Below are 15,548 nucleotides of genomic sequence, written 5' to 3' on the forward strand. Positions count from 1 at the left end.
TGCTATCCCTGATCACAGAGCACCCCCAGCTGGAGATTCTCCATCATGAAGCAATGAGTTTGCCTGATATTAAAGGTGTAAATCCAGCTGTGAATCTGACAGGTGAACGTAACAAAACCCAGCCGCTTTTCAGTGCTGGAGTCACTGAAGATGTATTGACATCAGCTGGTTTGTGTGTGGTAGACTTTGATTGGGGACACATCTGCCTCCTGACTTGACTGGCGTCTGCTGAGTACGTGTGTGCACGCACGCCTTCTCCTACATGGGCACACTGAGCGAGCAGCAGTCACTTGATGGATAGGTGCCGCAGTGCTTGAATTTCGATCCACGATCGATGCACAGCGGTTCATGCATGCAGTCGCCCATGCTGGTGTTTTTGTCTTGAGCTCGTTATGTAATTCCTGTCCCTCTTTTGTTTATCAACGGGACAGTCTGACGTCATCAGCCAGCTCCTGGGGGTGGGGGTCTGAGCGGCTCGCGGCTGCTGCTGCCCACAGACTAGCTTACAGACGCAAAACAAACAGCAGCGGCGCTTTAGCTTAGCTAGCCGCTGTCTGAAAAACGGGACACAAGGCGAGGGGGTCAGTCGTACTATCGCACGTCTGAATGTGTGCAGATAAGGTAGTGCACGCTTTGCCCTGACTTCAGACTTTTATGAAACCCGCCCTGCTCGCCAGACAGAACGATGTCCGAGGCTGCTAACACTACTTCTACAGACAACAACGGAGACTCTGGGCTAAACGGTAAGCTACATGTTAACATTATGCTAGTCTGTAACTGTCTGTCAGCGTGTTTTTCGCTGAGGAACGTGTCGGGGTACGTGGCTTTGTGTTCATGAAGGGTTTGTAGAGGGGTTTAAACCATTAATGATAGTTTAATGTGCACGTTTTTCTTTTTTTCTCGCCGTGAAGCTACACTGAAGGGGGGTGAAGTAAGAACGCTATGTTCCGTGTGTGTATTGACAGTGGTCGGACCAATGGGGTTTCAACAGGCAGGCGCTGACAGGTAAATAAGCCAATCAGCGATCCGGGCGGAGGGGCGGAGGTGGGTTTAAGCATTGTCAACAAGGCGAGATGAAGAAGTCAGAACTAGCAAAAATGGGGGCACAGAAATAATGACAACTTGCACGTACTCACTCGTTATGGTGAATTAATTCTGTATAAACAACATACTTCAGCATGGATATCTAATGTTTATACTTAATTTTATCTTTTCTGCATTCTATTATTAAGAATTCATATCCATGAATATACATATGAGTTATCAAAAAATAATGTCTTTCAAAGTGACAGGCGTCTGTTTCTAAATTATTAACTAACTCAATTAGCATTTGGCAAACAACATTTTTTCTCACTGGATCATTTTAAATAAACGGCAATTTGTCACCTTAGTATTCAGTTCTTGAAATGGGAGAGGCTACATTATAAGACCTCGACTCGCGCAGGCCATTGGAGACGTAAACAAAGGCTTGTTTATTGCACTGCTACACTGACTCAGGGCCTCTGTAAAGAGCTGCTCTGGTTTAAGTTTTTACCACACTATGGGGGGCTGAGACTTGGCAAGCTATTTATGGCCACAGTGACAAGGGGACAGACGTTTCGGACGTGAGGACGGTGTGGAAAGTGTTACAGCACACAGCCCTGTAGGAACATGGAGGCTGAGTGACCCAAAGCCTCAATCTGGGCAGGAATAAAACTTTCCAACCACTCGTCTTACTTTCAGACACACATAGATTTTTCATTAACAGCGTGTCAGATAGCCAGTGATAGATGGTTACATTTATAAAAGACTTACTTGTGGTGTGAGCAAGGTGGGTGGTGGGTACTAATGTCCTTCTTCTGTGGTTAACAACTGTTAACTGTCATGTACGTGTAATAGAAAGTGAGGCGGTAACTTCCTGTTATTTGACGTGGAAAGCAACAAGTGTTCTTTTACTCAATACCGTTTTGTCAGTATATTATATTATAAGTCTACTAGTTCTGTTGTGTACCTTAGAACAATAGTGCTGCAACAATCTTTCAAGTAATTGATTAGATGCCAATTGATAGATTATTTGCCAGCTATTTTGATACTAGATTTATAGTTTATTTATTTTGAGTAATTGTTTAAGAAAAAAAATAAATCAAATTTGTTTTATTCCAACTTCTAAAATGTGAACATTATCTGGTGTCTTTTCTCCTCTATGACTGTAAATTCAATAGATTTGAGTTGTGGACAATTCAAACAAGACGTTGAGGACATGGTCATGGGCTTTTGGGAACACTATTTAAATTTGTGTGATATTTCATTGATTGTGAAAATAATCATCAGATTAATCAATAATAGGAGTGTCGTAGTATTGATGATACTCAGAATAACATTGTGTAAATATTTCAGTTCCTCTTAAAAACATTCCATTTCTTTCTATTCTCACCTTGTCAAAGTAGGTGGCAGAAAAAACATTGGTGGTTGTCACCTTCCATGAAAAAAAAGAGACTGTAACTAGCTAATGCTGAATTCCATTGCACTCAGAAAAAACAAAAACAAAAACAAAAAAAACAACCTCTGTCACGGAAAAGTGCTATAGAATGGTCACCCAAGTTGGAGTTCCAGGTCGGAAACTTTGGCAAGATCCACCAGACCCGACTTTTCTGATATAAACACAAAGGATAACACAGTAGTATGGTGGTGCACTTTTTACTTAATGTAGTGTTTGTGTTGTGAAATGTGCTATAACAACAATTTTGTAGTTGCTTGATAGAAGTGTATGTGAGCATGCAGAAGGAGTCTACTACCACTCCTTTTTTTTTAAGAGCCCTAATTTGTTAAACCAGCTGCAGTAGTTGTCATGATGTTCACAGACTTGCCATACAAACATTAATATGCTTTGGGCATCCATGTTTTTCTCAGCAAACGCACTGGGATGCAGATTGAAAGTCTTCCAACGTGGAAATACTGACTTCCATCTTGCACTGGATTGCAGCACAGTGACACAGTGTGTGGCTACTGGGACTCTTTCAAGTATTAGGGGAAAAAGATGATGGACAAGAGTGAGACACTTAAGGATAGATAACAGGATAATATCGTTTTCATGAATTCTTTTGGCTACATGTAATTGCATAGTGAAATTTGGTATCGTGACAGCCTTAATTGACAATGAATTTTCGAGTATTTTGTAAATCTGTCTTGGAGGAGGCCTGCAAACATTTAAGAAGGACATTCAGACATTCTGTTTTGTTTGGGGCCCCATAATCCTCTGCTTCCACAACATACACCCGGCATTATTGTTGTTTACCATACTTTTGCATAACATTTGATAGTCAGGACACTGACTGTAACAGTCCCACTGAGTCACAGCTTTAGGGACAATAAGGCCTTGGACTTATGAGATGGAGAGGCCAGCAGCAAGCTCTGTTATCTGAGACTGTGTTATATTTGGCTTTTCCTGGAGCTCTTACACCAGAGTCATAAACATTTTTATCTAATACCTGGGATCTTCACGCGAGGGGCAGCCTCAGAGCTCCTCCCTCCTGTCTGAACCTCGGCATCAGTGGATCAAAGAGGTCACATCGTGTCTACTTCCTCTAAACCCATACAACAGCTGATAACGGCTCTGTGGCCAGAATGTTCGGGAGCATCAGCGCCATGGCAGTGTGGTTTTAGTCCATGGAGCGGAGACAATGGGCTGTCGACAGCAGCTTGGCTCGCTGTCCACCATTTAATCTGCAGGATGGGTGCGAGTGCTGAGTCCAGGCCTGTTTGGGGAGGGGGAGGGGTTGCATCGTTTGAGTAGGGGGTATAACTGGCCTAGTGCCTGAACGGTGAAAATAAGTCCAATGAAAGCTCGTGTGAACATGGCGTTTACTTACTGTCATGGGGTCACATGACCTCCTCAGTATTACTTTCTCATTTTTTATTTTGGTGAGTTCCTGGAGAGAAAGTGATTTTAAAGCTGCAGAAAGAGGCATATGAGATAATTTCTCTCCCCCGCTTTCCAAATTGTGGCCCCCAATAACCTGCCCCTCCTCTATATTTGAAATTCACTCCGACATGTTGTGCCTCCTCAGCTGCCAGCCCCTGCCAGAGCTCACGTACAAGCAGGGAGAGCATCATATATCACAGTCAAGGTCCACAAGAAACCGCCACACACACACGTCCAGGCATTTACTGCCCTTTCATCACACAGCAGTAAATAGAGCTTTACTCTTGAACTTCTGTGACTGACAGGCTCAGGCTGTACGTCTTGTTATCTTGTCCCAGCTTAGGACCAGGAAATCATTTTGACATCTTTCCTCTCGATTTCATCCCCCAACATTACGTTGGCTTTTGAGTTAAGGCCTTTTTGCTGCACTTTGTGAGCGCTGTGGCTTCTTGAACATCCTTGCACTAGTTGCTGACATGTTTTGACATGTCATAGCAAGTGAAGGTGCAGTTTAAAACATTAACAGTGTGTGCAAATCCATTAGTCTGTTTCAGTTCTCAGGACACTGTATTGTGCGTGCTTGCTAACCAGGACACTAATAGAGAGCCAACATTAATCTTATTATTTACACCTGTGCTTGTCCTGCTGTGACACGTCAGTGTATACATGAACATCAGTGGCTGTAACAAAATATAATAGGTAGGCAGTGCATTTTCCACCGCTGCAGAGGCAAAGATTGGCTATTATTCTGGAAATGTTACCAAAATGTGGTAATATGCACCCAAATGAAACAAGGTAACAGTTAAATGGCACTGCCATTTGGGCCCTAATCATTTTTATGGTCATGTAAGCAAAAAAGCCTGCAGCTTAGATTATATCTGATGAGCACTGAGCAGGATGTTGACCTTTTAGTAATTGATATGGCTTTACTGGGTCCGTCTTATCAGTTGATCATGACACCTTTTATCTAGACATGTTTCAACAGAGAAACTCTTTGACAGGCAATGCAAAAGGTTGCAAAACTTACATGCTAATATTTATATTAATGTGGTATCACCCTCATGCAGTCCAGCTCTTTTTCATAAATTCAGTTCAAACACTTCTTTGTAAAACAGTTGGCTGCCATGCAATGTATTTTAGACTAGATATCATCCAACAAAGAAATGTTGTCAAAAATGTTATTTGAGTACATATGCATATTTTGAATATTTTGATTGGTTCAGTCTCTCATTATGTGCAGTATAGACACACCACTACAAGTTATACTTCCTCACTCTTTCCCCAACAGTGAGTTGACACAATCATATTATTTTAAAAGGTGTGTTTTTAAAAGATATAAAAACTAATGTTTTTAAAATGTGTGATATTAAATGTTCACCACAGTCATTCTGCTCTTCTCTGATATTGGTTAAGAAAGGAAAAGTTGTACCTCGTTGTCACGTTAAAGCCGCCATATGTCATATGTTTACCATTGAACAAAAAGGAAATTAATGACATTTTAAATATAATTGTTTGTTGTTTTGGTAAAAAACATAAAACCACATTAGGTATTCAAAGCACTGACTGAGATGAGTGAATGAAAGTTGTGTTTGTATTTCCCCGCAGGGTCCTGGGTTGAATTAGCGATGAACAGAGGCACAGCCGGATCAGCCCAGTCACCCCCCACAGAAGGCCAGGCCCCGGGCCTGCTGCCCCTCCCTCAGGTGGAGGAAGAGGAGGCCATGGTGGGGGGGCTGGAGCACGTCCCGTCATCGTCCTCGATCCACAACGGAGACATGGAGAAGATCCTACTGGACGCACAGCATGAGTCGAGTCGCAGCAACTCCTCCTGTGACAGGTAGTGTTAAAGGGGAGCTCCACCGATTAACACCGAAGTCTGTTTTCAGGTGTTGGGCTAGTACTGACAATGTGGCAGAAGTTGTGTAAATATTTATGGCTCAAGAGGGAGCTGTGTGAAGTTGGATAAACTGTATCGGTGTCCAACCTCAGTTGGGGCTGAGGACTACTACTAAAATCTGTCTGTGTGGAGTTTTAAAGTGATAAACTAACCAGACCTCCATAGGCTGCTCCTCATTTCTGCTTAAAGGTTAATAGCTTGAGGCTACATTGACCACTACTAGCAAATCTCCAACCAAGTCAGTGGTGTGGAATGTAGGTGCCAGGTTTTATTAAAGAAGAGGAATGTTAGGAATGAAAACAAGCCATCAGTGCTTCTTTTTGATCCTTTTAAAACAATATTTCTTAACAGTACTTCATGAATCCCACAAAGTTCTGGAAACAGAATGCTAAATCAGTGGGGCACACACTTCAGAAGCTACTGAAGGTGTTTTGAAGCAGTTGTTCAAAATATCCCAGGATCTGAAGGGAAGCTGAAGGGTCCCCATGAAGACACTTAGTCCCCAGTATCTCCAGGGTGCTGTTCTACAGGCAACATAAGTAAGACATTAGCAAAATGTTAGGCATATTTATTTAAAAATGCAGTAAACCATATGGAAATAACAAATTGGCCATTCACTTGAAAACTTGCAAGAAAAAGCAGATTTAAATCAAAAGGTTGTTATATTTCCTGGTCTGCTGAACATAAGGGTGCGGGAATTTCCACCACAGTTGATGAGTTAAAAGAAAGTCATGAGTTCTTGGGTTCATACAAGTCTGTGTTCATAGTCTAAAAGACTGAGGCCATGTGAGGTTTGTTCCTGCCTGAAGCTCTTCTTGACTTTCATTCAGAGGAGCAGACCGCTTCAGAAGTCATTTGTCAGATGATTATTCTAATTCTCCATTTCTGTTGTTGCTGCTGCTTCTTATGTTAACCTGGTGTGTATTAGTAGCTTATTTGCGTTCCCTTCCAGTTGTTTTCTTCAGTTTCTCTTTCTTTTGAACTACAGCAAACAGTGTCATCTTGCAGCAGAAAAGAGAATAATATTTTAGTGTGTGGGGACATAAAACAAATCAAGGGGGAAGGCATCTTCATCCCATCTTACTTGTTTAAAACAATCAGTGTTCTTTGGTGAAAAGCAGTTAAGAGCAACAATCACTGGATAGTTTACTTGTTCAGAAAACAGCAGTCTTGAGTGTCTTGACTGAAATATAACTTTTCAGTCCAGATGGCCTTGATTCTTTCTGCTAGCCACCCAATAAAAGCCCACAGCGAAAAGTTAAACTTGTCTTCTCCTTCATGATTGCGTTTCTCAAAATGCTGTGTCAGCTTTGACTCTGACGTGACGGATGCTAAGGAGCTGAGTTGGCTTCTGTAAATAAACTGACGTCTTCTTGTCTCCTGTAATTTATTGAGCACTTGGAAAAAAAAATCCCTGACCCTTCAACTCCCAGCCACATCATGTGCTTTTGTGTGCTCCTCGAGGCTGAGATAAAGCCAAGCTTATCAGAGAGTCAGTCAGCCAGCTGTCAGTGAGTCACCTGAGGATGTTTGTAAGTGAGACGCAATACTGGAACAGCTAGACTTCACTGCTCAGTAAAGGACAAATAAACATTTGTTGTAATATCACACAAGAAATGTTGCTTTTTTTTTTACCACTTACAACAAAAACAACAACTTAGAAAACACAATATGGGCAAGAAAGTTTACTTGTTAAATTAATAATTATTATCAGAGAATAAATGTAATTGGACTAAACCATATTGAAGAATATCCATAAAACAATAGTAATGTCTTGTGATAAGCAATAATATTTTAACTTCCAGTCATTTCCTCTGCCAAGGAAACAACAGGATGGCATGTGACCTACTTCCTGTTTACACACCAACTTAAAAAGGAGCTACATGAAACTGAAAAACAGCAGGGGGTGACAAAGATATATCTATGCCTGGAGGGAGAACTCTTTGTAAACATTAATGCATGACAAGTACTGCCAACACAAGAGCTGCAAGTTAGCAACAGTTATTTTCATTTTGCTTGTTTTCATATTGGAGTGGAAAAAACAACCATCAGAATCCCAATTTGACCTAGAAACCCTGATCTCATTGTTAGTAGAAGGCAAAGTAAACACCCGCTTTTATTAATAATTAGGCAAGTTTTGTAACTTACTGATCTAATGCCGCTTTTGAAACATCTTCAGTCCTGCTGGTAAGGGGAAACGTGTATCAGTGGGGGAACAGATTTCGAAACACCACTGGAGTGCTCCATCGAGTAAATTCCCCCCTGTTGGTTCTTGTTTTACCTCAGTTTCTATCGCTCTCCCTCTTCACCTTCTTCATCTCCTCCAGAGTTGAGTTTCCACAGTGATTCCACTAGTTCCATTGTTACCCGGAGATACTGACCTGAGAAAACAATGCTACTTCCTGTTCTATTTATGCAGTGGCAGCGGTGCTTTTGTGCGGTAATTTGTCCGTCCTTTTTTCCTGGAAAAATCTAGCCTTGTGGCAGACTGAATAGCTTGGTGAAAGCCTTGAAGGCACTGTCCAATCAGTAATTACTACAAAATAAGTTAAGGCCAAGTTAACCCAAACGTGTAATCTTCCCATTGCTATTCATGCACGCGCGTTTGGTTGCTTATTTTTTTGTCAGAACAACCACTAATACCCTAAATCATGTTTTAAGGATGGGAGATAGCGAAAAACTGCCCTTCTAACTACCCCTCTAATTGTATAATACATATTTTCCATATGACATTTATTTGATCATCAGAATAGATTTTGCTTCATTTTATGTTTGTTGACTATTTGATCAAGTACAAAGATTTGGTGATATTTTTTATTACATGTTTTTAGCTTTGAGACCTTATGGTACAATACATGATCTTGTATTCATGTATTAATAAAGAAATCCAACCAAGGAACATGGATATGGAAGCACCAGTATTACCACAATGTACCTAGAGCAAAAAACAGAAGCTGTGTTGGAATTGTCATTGACATATCTGAAGCACTGTTGCCATGGTTACTTGTTAAAATCCTCTGTGCACTGATTTATAATGGTTTTCTAACATTTGACCTGAAATACGTTTGAGATGTTCTGTGAAATTATTGAAATATTTTCCATTCCCATGGTCTAAATCCTGTTAACTCACACATGAGAATTTCCCAGCAAGCGGTGAAGTTCATAAGAAGTCAGGAGTTCATGACTTTGCTAATAGTGAGGCCTCTGACGTGTCGTCTATATTTTTCCTCTGCCTGCAGCCCCCCGCGGCCCCACAGTCCCCAGGATGAGGGACAGATCATCTTTGACGTGGACGTGACCGGCAGAAGAGACAGCCAAGTAAGAGCTCATGTGCCTCTCAGGTTTTCCATCAGTCTGTTACCAAGGCAACCTCAGCCATTGGCCCTGAAGTGCTGTGTGTACAGGAGAGCATGTGTCATGTGTCTACAACTGCTGCCTACCTTTAGTTTCCATGGAGATGGCGGCCACACCCAGTGTGGATGTCTGTTTCTTTTGCACAGTGCTCTGTCACCATCACTGTCAGACTTCTTCTCTGTTGATCTTTCAGAGCACCCTGGAAACAAATTTTTTGTGCGTTTCTCTGTAGTCAAGAACAGATTTAAAAATGAGTCTTTATGTTCACCACACACACACATGCACGCATGAATATGTAGAACATTTCATTTTTGGCATGAAAGAACATTCATCATGAACATAAAGATTGCAGGCCGAACTATATGTATGTGTGTGTCTTTAGTCAGAAGAGGACGTCTTGGACAAGGAAAGAGACATGGACATTCTGATGAAGGACTCGGATTGGGTTGCTGACTGGTCTAGTCGACCGGAAAACATTCCACCCAAGTAAGTCTCAACTCGGTAAACATTGCAGTACTGTTTCCACGGCAACTGAACACAGACAGCTGCTCGTTTGTCCTCAGAAAATGGTCAATTAGTACAGCAATAAAGTTGATCTAAAGCACAGATATAAAGTCAATGTGTATGAAACTCTGATGCTGACATAACTTGATCTGAAGGTTAACTGAGCTACAAAGTGAAGCCATATTCTTCTTCTTCTTCTTCTTCTTCTTCTTCTTCTTCCTTTTTTTATTGTTGTCATGAGCAAATGTTTCTCTAATGCCGCTCAGCAACACATTTAGTTTCAGTGCCACAGTCATATAATCTGATAATCATGATAACAAGTTATTTGGTCATTATTTGTGCCATTATTAGTGATGAAACAACACAAACGTAGTCTGCCAAGGGCTAGCAGCAATAACCTGGGCTAGATGTGTGTCTGCTTGCTGCTAGCTCTGTGCTGCCAGTGTTTCAGACAAATATGGGATGAGGCCTGGAAAAAGCCCAGGTTGCCCATCTTCCATTTATTCCAGCAGCAGCCACCACAACTGAGAGCTTAAGTCATCTAAAGTTGTAATGATTTTTAAATTATGACCTCACATTGAAGTGTACCTGTGAGACCTGTGTTTGAGGTGAATCTCTCTAGAAACCCAAAATCGAAATCCCTTTCTTCCCACAAGAGCTCAGACTTGGCAGAGAAAATTCAGCCTCAAGTAGTGGTACAGACCACCTCCTCTGACGCCTTCTCTCACTTCTGTGTTGCAGATCTTTCACTATAAGGACCTCACATTCTACATTTATTAGCTCCACTCCAAAATAATGCACTCAGTTTTTTTCACCATGGTTTGTGGAAACTCTCAAAACCAAACCCAAAGTAGTCACAGAGCAACTCAGACATGCCAGCACAAATGTGTAAACTTTGACAATGGTGTAGACTGCTTGCATAGATAACAATGTAGGCTCTGCATAGAGCCATTCTAAACCAGCCTTTAGGAGTTAATTTCAGCTCCTGAGATCAGTGTCTTAGTGGCTGCTTTGAAAACTACTGTAGGGTTAGAGCTAATGATTATTTTCATTATGGATAAAGCGATTGTTTGTCCATCACATTTACTGAATTTGATGTCTTCAATTTGCTCATCTTGTCAGACAAATTACAGACTGAATCATTGTGATGTTGCACAATCAGCAGTCACTTCTGGGCAGACACTTCTGTCTAATGCGACTGTGATCTGTGTAGGGAGTTTCATTTCCGCCACCCTCGGCGCTCAGTAACACTCAGCATGAGGAAGACCGGGGCCATGAAGAAAGGAGGCATCTTCTCCGCCGAGTTCCTCAAAGTCTTCATCCCCTCGCTGCTACTATCACACATCCTGGCTCTGGGCCTGGGGTAAGTAAAAAAAACACTGCTTGTCCAGTCACGCTGGCACTGAATCAGACAGTTGTTTAATGAAATGCATAGAACTAATTCCAATTTTGCTCATCAGAATGTTTTTTTTTTTTCAAAGCTCACATTGATTTGTGTTTGTAGTTAGTATTTTAACATCATTTATGTTTCATTTTTGATACTTCCAAACATTCTCCAGTTGTACAGAAGGCCCAGTAGGGGGAGCTGTAGAGCCACACACAGACTGAGCGCTGTCCCTCCCTTCATATCTGTGTGACACTGACAGAGCAGCTGCTGAGTGAGAGGCAGCACACCTGCTGTCTGGCAGAGCGCTGCGACGCTCCCAGGAGTGCTCTGTGTGCATGATAATGCATGTTGCAATAATCCTGCCTTCTCAGTCAGATAGTGTCACGGCACTGATGGCCTCCGACAGCCGCCTGTTCTTGTTGGTGATGTGACATGTAATAAGTATCATTAACACACCTGTCAGAGTCACAACACCCCTGTTGACCTTTCTTGGGTTTGTGCGACTACGTGAGAAGTCACTGTGGTGTTCTCACTGAACTGTGGGCTAATCGTTGGATCATTTCTGTTTTTTAGTGTCTCATAATTTAATCATTTAATTTTTCAAATCATCCGTTGATCTACAGTGCTGGGGGTTTTTTTGTTGTTTTTTAGTTGTTATGAAGTGATTCCTCATAGGCATCATTTTTACTTGATATCACCTGACACAAGCTGTATCGATTATATTCCAATATCACTTTTGCTTAAAATAATGGATTTGATTCATCTGATTGCAAAATTAGTGTTTTGGGGATGTGTTATTCTAGTTTTCTACTCTTCAGATGACTGAAAAGAGTTTAGTTTGGAATTGGACAGTGTAATGGTCTTAGCTCAAAAAATGCACAATTATCTTTGAATCCTTGTCTGCATGTCAAGCTGCAGGCTAAGAATAGTTAAATAGGACAGAACAGGAACAGAATGATTCCCAAGTAATGTGTTAGCTTAAAGTGAAATGAGTGAGTTTCTATGAGTTTGTACACACAACGACACAAGGCTTCACTCTTTAAAACTGAGCTCCTGAGTGAAATACTAGCTCTCTGCATATTTAAGACTTTTCTGTCACGTTTTCTTCTACTTCATTCATCGATGGTTTTAAGCGTAGCGCTTTTTCAATTAGGTCCTCCAGTTGCACCGTTTTTCTCTGTCTTGATTTTATGCCACTTGACTCGAGTATTAACATCCCAAACTGTACATCTTGAAGCATTAGCTCCCAATATTCACATAAGGGTCGTATCATTCTAGTTTTTACTTTCTTGCAACCACATGCTGGTTCTGTGGCGTATTATTGTAGGTGTATCACATCTAGACGTTATTTGATCCTGCATAAGAAACATGAGTGCCACAGATCTTGTTAAACATCCTGTAGCTTCAGAGCTGGAAAACCCACTTATTGGGCTGTTTTGTGTGAAGGATTACTTGAATTTCCTTGAGCACTTCTGACTTCAAGGTGTTCTATCTGTCTGATATCTATTAGGCCTGTTTATCATATGGTTCTGCTAATTTGCAAGTAATAACTTTTAATGGCTTGGTTTGTTTTCTGTGTCTGGATATAATCTAAATCTTTGAGCCTCAATACACAGACACAGCTTCAAATGCTCTGCACCCATGATATGATCTTGGAGTTCCTGGTATGACCCATAACCTTATCGATAGAAACACACATGAATTTGCGTTTCTTTTTGACAATTTTATGGAAATTTGTTTAGAATATGCATTAAAGATGTGGATATAGCGACTTGTCTGTTGCAGGAAAAGTGCAGGGGAAAGCAATAACACCAACACCAGATCTGTTCCAGCAGTTCTTAAAATGAAGCAGTTAGTTATCAGTAACATCTGTAGACTGACATGTCAGATAGCTCCTCCCTTGAAAGGTAAAGATAGAATAATGAATGTCTCATTCGTTGATCAGGATGTTTGTCATGGGGTTTGTTGTAACAGGTAACAGTCGCATTCGCACACTGCAGTAAAAACACTGTGATGATTGTGATCCTGACCTTCTCCTCGTCTTCTTCCCGCCAGAGTCTACATCGGAAAGAGGTTGACCACACCACCCGCCAGCTCTTTCTGAACCCGAACCAGAAGAAAAGTGCCTGAGAAGTGGCCATGGGTTGTTGGAGAAAGTTTTGCTGTCGTGAGAAGAACGCCCGTCTCTCCTCCCTCTGTCCCGCCTGCCCCCTCAGCTCCTCCCCCCCATCCCTCGTCCCTGAGATATGACATGTTCTCAGGAGAAAATGCATCAGCCCTTTCCTCCCCTTTTCTCTCCCCTTTCCTTCCCCTCTTTTTTCTCGATCGCTGTTCTCCGGCCGTCTGTAGATATCCCCCTCCCCCTCCCCTCGTATCCTTCACTCATTTGTAGAAGCTTTTCAAAGAATGATTAAGGTTGTGTTTCCTCTTCCCCCAGCCATTTGGGTTTCAGTGTTTATAACGGGTGGGTTTTCAGGGAGGGTCACAGCATCAAACCAAACTCTCGCCCCTTTGATCATCTGACAACGAGGGGAGGACTGCCCAGTTTTAGAGCTGACCACGGATTGTGCCACCCACACGAGTAGCCCAACGCTCGATCTCGAAAAAAGGGTTCGACCAAAATTCAGAGTCGGCTACGCGAACTGAATAAGTGATCCTGCCTTTTTTGAAAGTAGCCATTTTCTTTAGCTAATATCATTTGTTTTTTTAATTTATTTGAAAGAAGTGGTTTATTGAGAAGTTGTGACGATGAGAGGGAGTTACCATAGTGGCCATCCCAAACCACAAGCGCTCAAGAATTGCACTGGAGGCGGGAAGTCTCTGGCTCTGTGTGCCAGACGAGAGAGATTTATGTGACGTTTTTTGTTGTGGCGGAAAATTAGGAATTCTCTTCAATTCTTCATATGAATGAACATATTTTTCAAAGCGAAGATAACTGGAAACCAGGGTGTGGATATGTGTTGTGCAGACAGGCAATGTGTCCCTCTCATTGTGTCCACTAACAGTATTTTCGTGGTTGGGTCTCGGGTAATGACACTGCATGGTCCAGAAAAAGGTTCAATCGTCTGTCCAAACTGTCTCCGCTGTCCTTCCAGTGTTTGTCTGCTACATATCCCAGAGCTACATGTGCTTTTTTTTACTCCAGATCGAGCTGGATGTCACTGGTTGTTTCCCTTTTTTGTTTTTTAATTTAAGGTCATCAGAAATTATTCTGATACAAAAAGAACCCCATGAGATTTAACATATAAAGAGTATGCTGTATTGGCATTTGACAATGGAATTTTATTTTAAAAATTGACGTATTTCACAAAAAGATCTTTAATTTGGTATAAAACAAGACATTTGATTTTGTTTGGATTTGGGATTTAGTTTTTTAAAGCCGCATTCGCTGAGAAAAAACCTCCAGTGGTAGCCAGCCCTGCCTTCTTACACTCCCAGCAACTTTTTGCCAAAATGAGCAGTAATCCTTCATGAAGCTGCAGGTGAAGGGTTGGTCTGAGTGCAGACAAGAAGAAGGTACTAAATGATCCTCACTGCAGGCGTGCAGCAGCTTCTGACAGACTGCATGCAGGGAGGGTAGCACACACAGGTACTTGGCTCCATCGTGCTCATTACGGTCTGCAGCATAATCGCCTGGCTGCAGTATCTCTGAGGCTGGACTGTAGTCAGTGGACCTTCCTTAGGAAGACCTGGGTCAAATGATATTTGATGTAGTTCCCATTAAGTTAGTCTTTATTCCTGCAGGACTTCATCGGGGCCTTTCTGAAGCAAACTCTCACCAACCAGATGTGAATAGTCCCTTAGAGATCTGGTGATCAGGACTACATAATCTCTTATCAGAGCTTCTGCAGGTTTTCTTCCACTAATTGCTTTGTTGCTGACCACTTTAGTGACAGGTGTACAGGCTTTGACATAGAATGACACAAGGAGTGGAACTTGCAGGTTGACATTATGAGATAAAAATGGACGTTGCTGCGTTGCCTTTTTTTTTTTTTTTTTAAAGCCATGGAATAATTTAGCTGCAAATACTATTTGACCCAGCAGGTCGACTCAGGACATGTTCTAGTCTCCTTTTACCTCTCGTGACAAACTCTTTAACTGCTACGACTTCTGTACTGTCTCCATCACAGCCACAGAGGTACTGCACTGTCGGCACTTCGCGCAGCTTCCACAGCGACATTTTGGACCGTTCTTTCCTGTTTGTCTTGTTCTGACTCGTCCGTTTTTTGCTTTATTTCTTTCTTCCCTGTGTTGCGTAAAGATTGTGAACGCACAGAGCGGGAGTCGAGTTTGACTGATTGTGTTTGAAATAAAGATCCCCTATTGTCAGTGGCAGGGCCTAACATGAATAGGAATTGGAAGGTGTGGAAAGAGATTTCCCTCAGACTGCGAAGGTCTAACAGTAGTTATTGTAATGATGCATTTGCTTTGATTTTTCTTTTTCCCACTACATTGGAAAAAAAATGATAAACATTTTGTCATTAAAGATTACCTGAATGAAGCTA

The 15,548-nt window shown here is 41.7% G+C and overlaps 1 protein-coding gene across 1 annotated transcript; it reads left to right on the plus strand.

Annotated features, from left to right (window-relative positions):
* Window positions 1–235: 235 nt before the first annotated feature.
* On the plus strand, window positions 236–15,548 carry bnip3lb (BCL2 interacting protein 3 like b). The gene is made up of 6 exons (XM_037116501.1): window positions 236–743; window positions 5,507–5,738; window positions 9,038–9,116; window positions 9,535–9,638; window positions 10,870–11,019; window positions 13,099–15,548. The coding sequence occupies exons 1-6, from the start codon at window positions 686–688 to the stop codon at window positions 13,145–13,147; spliced, it is 672 nt and encodes a 223-aa protein (XP_036972396.1). The 5' UTR covers window positions 236–685; the 3' UTR covers window positions 13,148–15,548.

Source organism: Acanthopagrus latus, chromosome 12 (genome assembly GCF_904848185.1).
Source record: "Acanthopagrus latus isolate v.2019 chromosome 12, fAcaLat1.1, whole genome shotgun sequence".
Taxonomy (NCBI): Eukaryota; Metazoa; Chordata; class Actinopteri; order Spariformes; family Sparidae; genus Acanthopagrus; species Acanthopagrus latus.

What these genes read in the sequence shown, in the direction of transcription:
- bnip3lb (XM_037116501.1), top strand. Translation starts at nt 686, where the DNA reads ATGTCCGAGGCTGCTAACACTACTTCTACAGACAACAACGGAGACTCT. An exon ending in AGCAACTCCTCCTGTGACAG is followed by an intron (nt 5,739 to 9,037) that starts GTAGTGTTAAAG and finishes CTCTGCCTGCAG; the next exon opens with CCCCCCGCGGCCCCACAGTC. An exon ending in CCGGAAAACATTCCACCCAA is followed by an intron (nt 9,639 to 10,869) that starts GTAAGTCTCAAC and finishes TGATCTGTGTAG; the next exon opens with GGAGTTTCATTTCCGCCACC.